The 15,263-nt window shown below is 44.4% G+C and overlaps 1 protein-coding gene across 12 annotated transcripts in view; it reads right to left on the bottom strand.

Moving 5' to 3' along the window:
* The window catches only part of ncor2 (nuclear receptor corepressor 2), a 202,442-nt gene that overhangs the window by 33,454 nt on the left and 153,725 nt on the right, over nucleotides 1-15,263 (bottom strand). For 9 of the 12 annotated variants that reach the window (XM_029717277.1, XM_029717283.1, XM_029717278.1 and 6 more), the window contains exons 18-24: nucleotides 13,387-13,529; nucleotides 13,048-13,186; nucleotides 10,151-10,565; nucleotides 8,230-8,353; nucleotides 7,550-7,787; nucleotides 4,203-4,250; nucleotides 3,665-3,832 (exon numbers count right to left, since the gene is read on the bottom strand). In XM_029717277.1, the coding sequence (XP_029573137.1) occupies nucleotides 3,665-3,832; nucleotides 4,203-4,250; nucleotides 7,550-7,787; nucleotides 8,230-8,353; nucleotides 10,151-10,565; nucleotides 13,048-13,186; nucleotides 13,387-13,529 (1,275 nt within the window). The remainder of the gene's footprint in view (nucleotides 1-3,664; nucleotides 3,833-4,202; nucleotides 4,251-7,549; nucleotides 7,788-8,229; nucleotides 8,354-10,150; nucleotides 10,566-13,047; nucleotides 13,187-13,386; nucleotides 13,530-15,263) is intronic. The other 3 variants (XM_029717280.1, XM_029717284.1, XM_029717287.1) reach the window with 3 other exon arrangements.

Genomic DNA, 15,263 nt, shown 5'->3' with positions numbered 1-15,263 from the left:
AACGTACTTTGGTGCGAAAAGTGCAAATCAATCCCTGAACAAAAAGGAGGAGGCTTGCAAGCCGAAGAACACCATCCCAACCGTGAAGCACGGGGGTGGCAGCATCATGTTGTGGGGGTGCTTTGCCACAGGAGGGACTGGTGCACTTCACAAAATAGATGGCATCATGACGATGGAAAATTATGTGGATATATTGAAGCAACATCTCAAGACATCAGTCAGGAAGTTAAAGCTTGGTCGCAAATGGGTCTTCCAAATGGACAATGATCCCAAGCATACTTCCAAAGTTGTGGAAAATGGCTTAAGGACAACAAAGTCAAGGTAATGGAGTGGCCATCACAAAGCCCTCACCTCATCCCATAGAACATTTGTGGGCAGAACTGAAAAAGCGTGTGTGAGCAAGGAGGCCTACAAACATGACTCAGTTACATCAGCTCTGTCAGGAGGAATGGGCCAAAATTCACCCAACTTATTGTGGGAAGCTTGTGGAAGGCTACTCAAAACGTTTGACCCAAGTTAAACAATTTAAAGGTATTGCTACCAAATACTAATTCAACTTCTGACCCACTGGGAATGTGATGAAAGAAATCACTCTACTATTATTCTGACATTTCACATTCTTAAAATAAAGTGCTGATCCTAACTAACCTAAGACGGGGAATTTTTACTAGGATTAAATGTCAGGAATTGTGAAAAACTGAGTTTACATGAATTTGGCTAAGGTGTATGTAAACTTCCGACTTTAACTGTATATCCATCCTGCCCAGCCTTTCTAAAATCTTCAAAAGACAAGTTAACAAACAGATCACCAACCATTTCGAATCCCACCGTACCTTCTCCACTATGCAATCTGGTTTCCAAGTTGGTCATGGGTGCACCTCAGCCACACTCAAGGTCCCGAACGATATCATAACTGCCATCTATAAAAGACAGTACTGTGCAGCCGCCTTCATCGACCTGGCCAAGGCTTTTGACTCACCGCATTCTTATCGGCAGACTCAATAGCCTTGGTTTCTCAAATGACTGCCTCACCTGGTTCACCAACTACTTCTCAGATAGAGTTCAGTGTGTCAAATCGGAGGGCCTGTTGTCCGGACCTCTGGCAGTCTCTATGGGGGTGCCACAGGGTTCAATTCTCGGGCCGACTCTTTTCTCTGTATATATACCCTTCTTTGGACACTGTTAACAAACCTCCAAACGACCTTCAATGCCATACAACACTCCTTCCATGGCCTCCATCTGTTTTTAAATGCTAGTAAAACTAAATGCATGCTCTTCAACTGATTGCTGCCCGCACCCGCCTGCCCGACTAGCATCACTACTCTGGAGGGTTCTAACTTAGAATATGTGGAGAACTACAAATACCTAGGTGTCTGGTTAGACTTTAAAACTCTCCTTCCAAACTCACATTAGGCATCTCCAATCCAAAATTAAATCTAGAATCGGCTTCCTATTTCGCAACAAAGCCTCCTTCACTCATGCTGCCAAACATACCCTCGTAAAACTGACTATCCTACCGATCCTTGACTTTGGCGATGTCATTTACAAAATAGCCTCCAACACTCTACTCAGCAAATTGGATGTAGTCTATCACAGTGCCATAAGTTTTGTCACCAAAGCCCCATATACTACCCACCACTGCGACCTGTATGCTCTCGTTGGCTGGCCCTCGCGACGTATTCGTCACCAAACCCACTGGCTCCAGGTCATCTATAAGTCTTTGCTAGGTAAAGCCCCGCCTTATCTCAGCTCACTGGTCACCATAGCAACACCAACCCGTAGCACACGCTCCAGCAGGTGTATTTCACTGGTCATCCCCAAAGCCAACACTTCCTTTGGCCACCTTTCCTTCCAGTTCTCTGCTGCCAATGACTGGAATGAATTGCAAAAATCACTGAAGCTGGAGACGTATATCTCCCTCACTAACTTTAAGCATCAGCTGTTTGAGCAGCTTACCGATCACTGTACCTGTACACAGCCAATCTGTAAATAGCACACCCAACTACCTCATCCCCATATTATTACTTACCCTCTTGCTCTTTTGCACCCCAGTATCTCTACTTGCACATCATCATCTGCACATCTATCACTCCAGTGTTAATGCTAAATTGTAATTATTTTGCCTCTATGGCATATTTATTGCCTTACCTCCCTAATTTTCTACATTTGCACACACTGTACCTAGATTTTTCTATTTTCTTTTGTGTTATTGACTATGTTTGTTCATGTGTAACTCTGTGGTGTTGTTTTTGTCGCACTGCTTTGCTTTATCTTGGCCAGGTCGCAGTTGTAAATGAGAACTTGTTCTCAACTGGCCTACCTGGTTAAATAAAGGTGAAATAAAAAATGAAAATAAAATTAGCTAACACAACTTGCCATTGGAACACAGGAGTGATGGTTGATGATAATGGGCCTCTGTACGCATATGGAGTTATTCCATTAAACATAAGCCTTTTCCAGCTACATAAGTCATTTACAACATTAACAATGTCTACGCTGTATTTCTGATCAATTTGATGTTATTTTAAAAATGGACAAAAAATGTGCTTATCTTTCAAAAACAAGGACATTTCTAAGTGACCCCAAACTTTTAAACGGCAGTGTGTGTGTGAAATTAGTTTTGATTTAGAATGTACCATTATCATGCACTTGTCTCAAAACAGGGTCATGGGGGTAAAAAATAGATGTCATCTAAGCACTTAAATAGTGAATGGAGGATGCTTTTCCCGTAGTTTATTCTCATGCCTGCCAGGCACGCTATATTCCTGCTGTAAAGCAAAACAATGTGCTTAATGTTAGGAAAGTTGATAAATAAATATAAACTGAACAAAAATATAAATGCAACATGTAAAGTGTTGGTCCCACGTTTCATGAGCTGAAATAAAAGATCCCAGAAATTGTCCATACGCACAAAAAGCTTATTTCTCTCAAATGTTGTGTACGAAATTGTTTACATTCCTGTTAGTGAGTATTTCTCCTTTGCCAAGATAATCCATCCACCTGACAGGTGTGGCATATCAAGAAGCTGATTAAACAGCATGACCATTACACAGGTGCACCTTGGGCTGGGGACAATAAAAGGCCACTCTAAAATGTGCAGTTTTGTCACACAACACAAAGCCACATATGTCTGTTTTGAGGGAGCGTGCAATCGGCATGCTGACTGCAGGAATGTCCACCAGAGCTGTTGCCAGAGAATTGAATGTACATTTTTCTATCCGAAGGCGCCTCCAATGTCATTTTAGAGAATTTGGCTATACGTCCAACCGGTGTCACAACTGCAGACCACGTGTAAACATGCCAGCCCAGGACTTCCAGATCCGTCTTCTTCACCTGCAGGATCATCTGAGACCAGCCACCCAGACAGCTGATGGAACTGAGGAGTATTTATGTCTCTAATAAAGCCCTTTTGTGGGGAAAAAAACAAATTCTGATTGGCTGGGCCTGGCTCCACAGTGGGTCCTCCCAGGCCGACCCATGGCTCCACCCCTTCCCAGTCAAGTGAAATCCATAGATTAGGGTGCTGGGTACCAGGGATTAGCACATTTGGGGGGCCACTAATGACCAACAGCAGCATCAGAGCTTGGAGAAGCCTAGTTACCACGACTAAACGGTCACGTGGAATTTGACTGCGGTCACCATAACAGCCCTAAGTGGGACTCACAGGAGTTGTAGTGGAGTAGGTGCTGGTCGTGGCTGAGCTTGGCCATGTCTCGATGGGACATTGGGTAGGGGGACATGACGGGCCGGCCCAGGGTAGTGGCCCTCAGGTCCTCTGGCCCCACCGCCTGCTTCTTAGGGTCACCATGAGGAGAGAAGGCCCGGGACTTATCTGCAAGACGGGACAAACACACACACACACACAAACGGTAAGGGATGGGGGGGAAGCTGCTATCTTTCTGGAAGCTGAGAACCATCCCTTGGTCAGCGCTAGCTTTTTATGCTCCTTCTCCTCATCATCATTACTATCATCATCACTATCATCATCATCATCATAGCAAGGAGTGCAGCCAGGCAGCGTCTGCACAGTCAGCCACACAGCAACGCTGCTCCACACAGCCACAGCACACACACTGCCAAACCTTCTAATAGTGTTACACACACAATCAAATCCCACTGAGGAAGTGAATATAGCTAGGTGTGTGTTGGGCGAAGGGGTATGAGTTAGGGATAGATTGGGGTGGGACGGGGTGTGAACCTACGTAATCCGTGAAGTAGAGTCTGCAGCCACCTCTCGTTGCCTTCCAGCTCTGCAGGGACACAGACATACTGCAGCTGATCACATACATCACACTCACACACACAGTCACGCGTACATATGTCCATGTAGGGCTGGGTGATATGACCAAAATATTATATCACAGATTTTTTTGAAATTGACGATATTTGACGCTATTTTATGTATTTTTTATAATAAAAGTTGTGAATTTGCTTCATGAGTAGTGCGTCACCCTAGGGTGGCAACACATACAGTTGAAGTCGGAAGTTTACATACACTTAGGTTGGAGTCATTCAAATTTGTTTCTCAACCACTCCACAAATTTCTTGTTAACAAACTATAGGTTAGGACATCTACTTAGTGCATGACACGTAATTTTTCCAACAATTGTTTACAGACAGAATATTTCACTGTATCACAATTCCAGTGGGTCAGAAGTTTATACACTAAGTTGACTGTGCCTTTAAACAGCTTGGAAAATTCCAGATAATGTCATGGCTTTAGATGCTTCTGATAGGCTAATTGACATAATTTGAGTCAATTGGAGGTGTACCTGTGGATGTATTTCAAAGGCCGACTTTCAAACTCTGCCTCTTTGCTTGACATCATGGGAAAATCAAAAGCAATCAGCCAAGACCTCAGAAAAGAAATTGTAGATCTCCACAAGTCTGGTTCATCCTTGGGAGCAATTTCCAAATGCCTGAAGGTACCACGTTCATCTGTACAAACAATAGTACGCAAGTATAAACACCATGGGACCACGCAGCCGTCATACCGCTCAGGAAGGAGACGCGTTCTGTCTCCTAGAGATGAACGTACTTTGGTGCGAAAAGTGCAAATCAACCCCTGAACAACAGCAAACGACCTTGTGAAGATGCTGGAGGAAACAGGTACAAATGTATCTATATCCACAGTAAAACGAGTCCTATATTCACATAACCTGAAAGGCCGCTCAGCAAGGAAGAAGTCACTGCTCCAAAACCGCCATAAAAAAGCCAGACTACGGTTTGCAACTGCACATGAGGACAAAGATCGTACTTTTTTGGAGAAATGTCTGATGAAACAAAAATAGACCTGTTTGGCCATAATGACCACCGTTATGTTTGGAGGAAAAAGGGAGAGGCTTGCAATCCGAACAACACCATCCCAACCGTGAAGCACGGGGGTGGCAGCATCATGTTGTGGGGTGCTTTGCTGCATGGGGGGACTGGTGCACTTCACAAAATAGATGGCATCATGAGGATGGAAAATTATGTGGATATATTGAAGCAACATCTCAAGACATCAGTCAGGAAGTTAAAGCTTGGTCGCAAATGGGTCTTCCAAATGGACAATGACCCCAAGCATACTTCCAAAGTTGTGGCAGAATGGCTTAAGGACAACAAAGTCAAGGTATTGGAGTGGCCATCACAAAGCCCTGACCTCAAATCATATAGAACACTTGTGGGCAGAACTGAAAAAGTGTGTGCGAGCAAGGAGGCCTACAAACCTGACTCAGTTACACCAGCTCTGTCAGGAGGAATGGGCCAAAATTCACTTAACTTATTGTGGGAAGCTTGTGGAAGGCTACTCGAAACGTTTGACCCAAGTTAAACAATTTAAAGGCAATGCTACTAAATACTAATTGAGTGTATGTAAACTTCTGACCCACTGGGAATGTGACGAAAGAAATAAAAGCTGAAATAAATCATTCTCTCTACTATTATTCTGACATTTCACATTCTTAAAATAAAGTGGTGATCCTAACTGACCTTAGACAGGGAATTTTTACTAGGATTAAATGTCAGAAATTGTGAAAAATTGAGTTTAAATGTATCTGGCTAAGGTGTATGTAAACCTCCAACTTCAACTGTACATTCTAAGTGATTTCAATGGGTCTTTCTTTATTCTGATTGTTTTATACTGTTCAATTCAACTTCAACACAAAAAAATGTAATAATCTTCATCAATTTCTGCATTTGACATCATTTCCACACTGCCACGTAGGGCTGCACGATACGAGCAAGCAATCTGGGCCTTGTTTTTAACCAAATGTTGCAATTTGACTTGCAATTTAGAGCAAAACACTTGGGTTAACTGTTGGAATCATGGAAATAGAATGTCTATTCTAGTTATATAGTTAGAATATAATATTGGGCACTTTTAATACAGTGTTGATTGACATGACAACTAATGAAAATGCCAGGGAGGAGTTATTATGACAGGGTAGGAACTAAAGTGTTGATAGGTGTTTCCTAGGGTACCCTATAATCGTTGGCTACATTGAATGTTTTCTCTTAGCTACTTCATGTAGCTAACATATTCTTGCTTTGCGTATTCCTTTTTAATTTAGAAGATACTGTTGCACAAAAAACATGCTGATTTAGGTTTACACCATCACTATTATTATCAGGCTGTATTATCTAGCTACGTTTGATCTTACTCAGTACATTTATTAGCTAGCTAGCGATTAGCTTTAGCGGCTAACAATCAGCGGCTCACAAGATTTAGGAACAACTTGCTAAGAAAAGACAAACTAGCTGTTTGCAGATGTAAGAAACACAAGCTAATAGTGTAATTATAGAATGCTGGTAGATTTATATTAAGAAGCAAAGTGACAACTTCATCGTTGTCATCAACATTGTTGCATGTGCTGCATTGACCATGCAGACTGAACACAAGCGTCTCGTGGTCGAGGAACATCAAATGTTCTCCTTGAGTGACAGGAGCCAGGGCTAGGTCTGTGTGGAAAGCGGCATAGAAAGAGAGAGAGATGACTCAAGTAGCGAAGTAAACTCTAAAAATGGATGTCACACACTGCGTATCACATTTAACAAACCAAAAATTCTAATACCGTTATAGAAGGTAAAGGTCCGTGCATCAATACCGGTATATCGCAAAAAACGGTATACCGCCCAGCCCTATGTCCATGCAGCTCCAATCCCCAGATGGAAACTCTTTAGTCCTCCATGTCTGTCTGACTATTTATAACTCCAGCTCAACAGTGGAGAATTTTGTGTAAACATCTGCTAATTAACTTATAAATAAGACTAGGTCTGGATAGGTCTAGTAACTCACATGGAGCACAACTCCACAATGATATCCAAGACTGAACTACATGGTATACCTGACTGTGAGCCCAACGATCAACACCAGCATTTTAGACAACACACTGTGGAACTGACAGAGTCCTCAAGTAAGCATGGAATCATCCAGAGCTACCAGGAGCTTCTAAACAATAGCACCAACGTAGAATCAAAGTAACAGTTTAGCTGAAGGAGAGAGTTGTGTTTAGACTGAGCAGGAGGGTGAGAGAAGCTGGGAAGAGAGAGAGAGGGCTGATGTTCGTACCGTCCTTGTCGCTGGCGGAGGGGCTGCGTGGGTGGACGCGGGGGCTGCTGATGTTATGGGGGTCTCCCTGCGCTGGGTAGGGGTGCTGTTTGCTGGGCTGACCAGCATGTTGCTTGGCCTCCTGGGAGGACTCTCCATGAGCCATGGTGATCTGCTGCTGGTAGAGAGCCAGGGCATGTGGGGGCAGCTCAGCCTTACTACACCCGCCCCGAGGTCCACCATCCGGCATCTGGGGCATCTGCACACACAGGAGAGAGAAGCCTGGTGAGCAACAGATACACATACAAACAATATACACCCGGGAGATCCCACATCTAATGACCCGGTTCCTCTTATTTTCCCTAATGCCTGGCATCTTGTTTCTCCTCTGGGTCAATGTATCCCCTCTCCTCCAGCTGGCTTGCTTATCTAATACAAATATGATAGGACTTCATCATTTTACTCGCCATGCTGTTATCTGTGGAAGAAGCAGTATTGTCATTACTTGAGGGCTGGCCTTAATACCACTAGGGGGTAGAATGACCAGGCTGGACTAATCCAAGGACTTATTTTACTGATTCTACCTGGCTGGCTTCCATATGCTTTCCAAGGATGGAGGCGACAAAGATACAGGCTGTGGCCCTGGCGTGTAACGAGAGGAGGGGGATGCACTGACTCACACAGAAAGTGGTAAGACTCACAATAGGGGGGATGGCAGCAGCCCTCTGTTTGAGCTGCTTCAGGTCCATGGGCTTCTGCAGGGGGGAGGAGATGACCCCATCATGAGCATAGTTCAGCAGGCTGGGACGGCTGGGAGACGTCATCCTGGAGAGGGAGAGAAAGAGAGACACAGAGAGGGAGAGAGACAGAGACAGAGAAAGCGAGAAAGAGAGTAGAGGAGAGAGCAAGAGAGAGAAGTAACTAGAACACAGAGTTCCCCATTCAGTAGCATGCCAATGGATGTCCCACGCATTCCTTAATATGGCCACAGCCCAGATTCTCTTATTTACTTTCCCAATAAACACAGATTGACCTGGAGCAGAACCTCGCACTATGGAAACACAAAGAGAGCAGAGGTTCTGATTGTATTTCCATCCCACATGCCTAAGCACCCATCCCCCACTCGCAGATACACTCATACAAACCCACAAAGATACTCTGCCACACACACACACACAGACAAGAGACTGGGGAGCACACACACTCCCTCCCATTGTTTGCTTTGGCACAGAGGGCAACGTTTCCCTAGGCTCTGCCAATACATGCAGTCTGCTGTCATGGAAAAAAACAGAACAAATACCATGCAAACACTGCAGGACGAATCACCACTCCACCAAGCCGTCAGCCCACATCTTTGACACACACATTTGGGCTTGCAGGCAAACACACTCACACAGAAGCACGCAGGTACATACAAAATGAGGACATTTTACTGATATCGATAATGACAAGTTGCCTATACTATAACAATGTTGTTTGATGGTGAAGAGAAAGGTAAAGTCTGTCAATATAGGCGACAGCTAACAGGACAACTGATCTTCAGCATTTAAAGTTGTAGTAGTGGTGGTGGTTTTAAGGGTAATATGAAAAAGTAACTGTGTGCACATTAATGTTAAAAACATATGTTTAGAGTTATCGTTAAAAGGTTTTTGTACATATCACCCAGCTCTAGTACATATGCACACACTCACAAAGGCAGATGGAGTTTATGTTGATGATTGTTGTAGAGTATTGGCCACAAATTGCTTGACATCTTAGGGCTATACAGAAGAACACTAGAGACAGCTCCCCCTCTTCCCTTCCCCAGTCCAGATGTAGGTCTCGCTACAGTGTGGAATCCAGAATCCCCCACCTGCACGCACCCAGCCACCCCCCCCACCTTAGTCAATGCCACTCTGACATTGCTTATCCTAATATCCATTATTTTACTGTAAATTTGTGTGTATTGTTGTAAATTGTTAGATACTACTGCACTGTTGGAGCTAGGAACACAAGCATTTCACTACACCTGCAATAACATCTGCTAAAAATGTGTGTGTGACAAATAAAATTTGAACAGCCCCCCAGCCTTGAGTCCACACATGCAATCCTACCAGCCCTGAGCCCTCACATGAAAACCCCCTACCCCACCCAGCCCTGAGCCCCACCTGCAACCCCCACCCAAGCCTCGAGTCCACACATGCAACCCTACCAGCCCTGAGCCCTCACATGAAACCCCCCCTACCCCACCCAGCCCTGAGCCCTCACCTGCAACCCCCCCCTACCCCACCCAGCCCTGAGCCCTCACATGCAACCCCCCCTACCCCACCCAGCCCTGAGCCCTCACATGAAACCCCCCCTACCCCACCCAGCCCTGAGCCCACACCTATAACCCCCCCACCCAGCCCTGAGCCCCCACCTGCAATCCCCCCTACCCCACCCAGCCCTGAGCCCTCACATGAAACCCCCCCTACCCCACCCAGCCCTGAGCCCTCACATGAAACCCCCCTACCCCACCCAGCCCTGTGATCCTCACATGCAACCCCCCCAGCCTTGAGCCCTCACATGCAATCCCCCTACCCCACCTAGCCCTGAGCCCCCAAATGCAACCCCCCCCTCCCCTACTCAGCCCTGAGCCCCCACCTGTTCTTCTCTGTACTGTTCAACTCCTCCAACTCGTCAGCGCTGCAGGTGGCACTAGAGTCACTGTCTGCGTGGGAGCCCGTCTTGGGCCCATGGTCCCTCTTGGAACTCTTGGATGAGCTCTTGCTCTCCTCTGCATCTGCAGTGGGGGGCTTAATGTCTCGGTCTGTGGATTCGCTTGGCTGCTCCTTGCTGCCCTCCTCTGCCTCTGTCTTCACCTCCTGCTTGATGGCCTTCCCCACTTCTCCTGGGGGTTTCTCATCTCCTCCCTGGCCCATGTGGGAACCTGAGGCCTCCTTGTCCCCAGAGTTTGAGCCAGCTTTGGCCCTGCCACTACCCTCCTCTTTAGCCTTGCTGTCCTCAGAGGAACGTGGAGAGGGCAGGCTCTCTGTGTCAGAGCTGTTGTTAGCACCACCTGGTAAAGGAGAGGGAGAAGGACAGATGAAGAATGGAAGACTGCAGATATTACATCGGCTGCCTAGCTGAGTAGTAATCTAGTAAATCAAAATCAAATCAAATGTTATTGATCGCATACAGATATTTAGCAGATGTTACTGTGAGTGTAGCAAAATCCAACAGTGCAGTAATAAAAAAAAATACAGCAAAGTTGCTTAGGAGCCATGAACAGGGCGACGATGTCTATCGGTGCCATCTTGCTATCATGTAAAATCCTCGTCCTCTTTCACTTCCCTCTCTCTTGTGCCCCATCTTTCTCTAAAACCAGATTTCTCAAAGTGCCACTTTCCACCTAATTACATTTTAGTCATTTAGCAGACGCTCTTATCCAGAGCGACCTACAGTAGTGAATGCATACATTTCATTAAAAGAAGTTCCGAACTGGTCCCCAGTGGGAATCGAACACACAACCCTGGCGTTGCAAACACTATGCTCTACCAACTGAGCCACACGGGACCACGTGTACGATGAGGGAGAACACAAAAACAATTTTGAATGTGGAGGAAATACCCTGGGACTTCCCAGCTCCATTCTGGTAACTGAGACTATAGGTATATCAACAGATTACTACATCAGGGGTCGGTAATATGTAGCATCCGGAAAGTATTCAGACCCCTTGACTTTTTCCACATTTTGTTAAGTTACAGCCTTATTCGAAAATAAAATTGTTTTTTTCCCTCAATCAATCTACACACAATACCCAATAATGACAAAGTGAAAACAGGCTTTTTGAAAATAAAAAACAGAAATATGTTATTTACATAAGTATTCCGACCCTTTTCTATGAGACGCCAAATTGAGCTCAGGTGCATCCTGTTTCCATTGACCATCCTTGAAATGTTTCTACAACTTGATTGGAGCACCTGTGGTAAATTAAATTGATCAGACATGATTTGGAAAGGCACACACCTGTCTTTATAAGGTCCCACAGTTGACAGTGCATGTCAGAGCAAAAACCAAGCCATGAGGTCGAAGGAATTGTCTGTGAAGCTCAAAGACAGGATTGTGTCGAGGCACATTTCTGCAGAATTGAAGTTCCCCAAGAATACAGTGGCCTCCATCATTTATAAATGGAAGAAGTTTGGAACCAGTAAGACTCTTCCTAGAACTGGCTGCCCGGCCAAACTGAGCAATCTGGGGGAGAAGGGCTTTGGTCAGGGAGGTGACCAAGAACCCGATGGTCACTCTGATAGAGCTCCTCTGTAGAGATGGGAGAACCTTCCAGAAGGACTACCATCTCTGCAGCACTTCACCAATTAGGCCTTTGTGGTAGAGTGGCCAGACGGAAGCCACTCCTCAGTACAAGGTACATGACAGCCTACTTGGAGTTTGCCAAAAGGCACCTAAAAGGACTCTCAGACCATGAGAAACAAGATTCTCTGTTCTGATGAAACCAAGATTGAACTGTTTGGCCTGAATGCCAACCGTCACGTCTGGAGGAAACCTGGCACCATCCTTACAGTGAAGCATGGTGGTAGCAGCATCATTCTGTGGCCAAGTTTTTCAGTAGCAGGGACTCGGGGAAAAAAGAAAAAATGTTTTTGCTTTGTCATTATGGGGTATTGTGTGTAGATTTATGAGGGGAAAAAACAATTTAATAAATGTTCAATATAACAAAATGTTGAAAAAGTAAAGGGGTCTGAATACTTTCCAAATGCACTTTATGCAATTTTAGTTTTGGGTAAAAAATACTCAAATCACCAGGAATTTTGCCAAAATCTGTTGAATATTCCCACAAATATTGATTCTAGATGCAGACTGAGCTATTGAGATGCCAAGGTTCCACAGCTCTCCATGGTTACTAATATACTAGAAACAACGAGCAATAACAGTTAACAGTATTGCGAATTTGGCCTAAAGTGAGTTGAGGGTCGGTTATCAACTCAGGGTATTTAAATGAGTCTACCAGTAATATGATCCAAAAGATGATTCTAGAATTAAAAACGCAGATGTTGGTATGTAGACCACATGTGTGGAAATATTTGTTACAGAGCAAAAAAGTATTTATCTAAATAATGAATGTCTTAGCCAAGTGCTTTGAATTCCCATGCACCCATGGTCAGAATCTCATTTTGATGATTGCAGTCTTTGTATTCTCAGAATCGCATTCAACTCCATGTTCTACACAGACATTATTGTGATGCTGTTAAAAGTCCATATTGCACTTAATTCTTCCTTCAGCACTCAAGGCAATCCAGATATTTCTAATCAAGAAATACTGTCATCACATAACGTAATCATAAAAACATAACCTTCAAATTGATTGAAAACGGTTTCATAAACTAGTTTCAACAAAGTGTACATGGCTGGTTTCTAATCAGTCCATGTGAATGAGTGATTGCAAGTTCATGGAAGTATTCTGACAGTGCTTATGGACGGTATACTGACAATGGCTCCCTGTCCTCTATGACGTTGATTATTGTAGTGTGTGTTGTTCCTACCTTCTCCATCCTCGGGGGCCTCCTCCTCGTTGCCGCTGGCCCCGGAGCCCTCCATCTCCTCCTCCTCGGCAGCAGACGGGGCGCTGGTCTCTTCACTTTGTAGAGCTTTGCCTTTACGCCGCGCCTTACGCTCTCTCTCCTGGGTGAAACCCAACACACACTAAATACCGCAGCTTGGGAACAAAACGCTATGAGAACCACAAGGTAAATGTGCCTACTGCTGTCTGTAACTCAGAGGAATGGCTTGCACTCAGATAGGTGCATTACTAGGTCAGACTATCGGTTTTCTTTCAAAGAGTTGATCATTTAACTGTTCTAGAAAGGAAGATGAGACATTACCGATTTCATTTTATGCTGCTGCAGAATCTCGTCGAGTTTCTGCCTCTTCTTATAGTTGAAGTAGAAATTCTTGCACTGGGACACAGTTTTGGAGCCCACCATCTTGGCGATGGCCGACCAATTCCTACCATACTGGAGAAGACCTGGAAGAAACATGGACAAGGATTAGACGACAGCACATGCAGACAGGCCAGGACTTTATTACATAGAATAATCATTTAAATCTAATTTACTACATGAAGAACGACGATCTGTCAATAAACATCTGTCAGTTGAGTCCAAGATATTTTTCCTCCCTCCCCTCCAGCTCAACAGTTGTCAAATTACATAATCACACCATGTGTTGTTCTTAGCTGAACCTGTCATATCAATCTAACTAATGACATCACTAATTCTCATTGCTGGGCTGGGGTCATTCTGATAAAGACTGGTGCTTTGCCCGGTCAACCACATGAGTGAGTGAGTGAGTGAGTGAGTGAGAGCGAGCGAAAGAATGAGCACGTTCGAGTTGACTGCATCCGTGATGCATTGTGGGTAAATTGTGACTGATTGATCTACAAATAATAATGAGTAGCTACTTATGATACAAGGTGATTTGTATCATAACCCCCCCCCAGAGTGTCCAGTCAATCATTAACAGTAGCCACTGTAAGGAGCTTACAACGCCCAATTGTTTCCTGTGCCAGCCTGACAGCTTCTGGCATGAGGAAAGACTCTCGTGGGCCACGGTCCGTTATCAGTGGGCATGGACCCAACAACTTCTTTGGACAAAAAACTTTAGACATGTGTTCCCAAGATAATATCTCCAAACGGAGGCAGTAGGACAACAATCTAACAGCCACACGATAAGACAACACTTTACAAAGCACCAGGCCTACACCATCTCCTATCCATCTTTTATTTATTTACCCAACAAAAGTTTACTACAGGTTAAAAGTACCACCTCAACAGCAAGTGAATGTAGGCCATGTTTGTGCAGTCTCTTTCTGACAGTTGACTCATGCACTTCGATATTGATTGTGGCAAGAGAGGCCTGTAGATCCCTTAATGTTACCCTGGGATTCAACAGACTTCTATGAGCATCTTTCGGTCATCTCTTGGGCTGAATTTGGTGGGACAACCTGTCCTAGCTAGACTGCCAGTGGTCTGGAATTTTCCCCATTTGTAGATGATCTGTTGGACAGTGGAATGATGTACTTCGAATTGCTTGGAAATGGATTTGTAACCCTCTCCCAGACTCATGGTCATAATTATGCGTCTTTTGAGGGCCTCGGACAAGTCTTCTGATATTTGCATGGTGTGTTACCACACCCTCATATGGCTAAGACCAAACCAGACCAAGTTTCTAATCTTTATGGAAGGCTGGACCCTCCAAAGGTACTCTCTAATTATTTCCTAATCATTTGCACCTGTTTTGGTGCACCTGATCCTAATTTTTCCTGCTTGAGGAAATTACATTTTTGTTTATTTTAATTGCATAACATTGTCAAAGTACATTTTTGTGTGTGTTATTTGTTAAATTGGGTTGCTTTCATCAATGGTTGCAATTTAGCTGAAATATCCATGTGTCCAAATATAATAAATAAAAAAAGACCACTTTCCAAAGGGTGTACTTACTTTTTCACATGACTATACACACAAACACTACCTCAGTCCAAGACTTGACTGTCATATTCCCTCTCAGGGCCTGTGTGAATGTACAACCCGTCAAGGGTTAAAACTAGACTGGGTATTTCATTTTAAATATTTATTACAGGTGTGGAAGGCAAAGCAGGAGAGATGTGAGAGACAGAAAGAGAGAGACAGAGACAGAGAGAGAGACAGAGAGAGAGAGAGACAGAGAGAGAGAGAGAGACAGAGAGAGACAGAGAGAGACA

This window comes from Salmo trutta, chromosome 27, assembly GCF_901001165.1.
Source record: "Salmo trutta chromosome 27, fSalTru1.1, whole genome shotgun sequence".
In the NCBI taxonomy this organism is placed as follows: Eukaryota; Metazoa; Chordata; class Actinopteri; order Salmoniformes; family Salmonidae; genus Salmo; species Salmo trutta.
The sequence above is the reverse complement of the archived record's forward strand: the minus strand, read 5'-3'. Positions and strand labels throughout refer to the sequence as shown.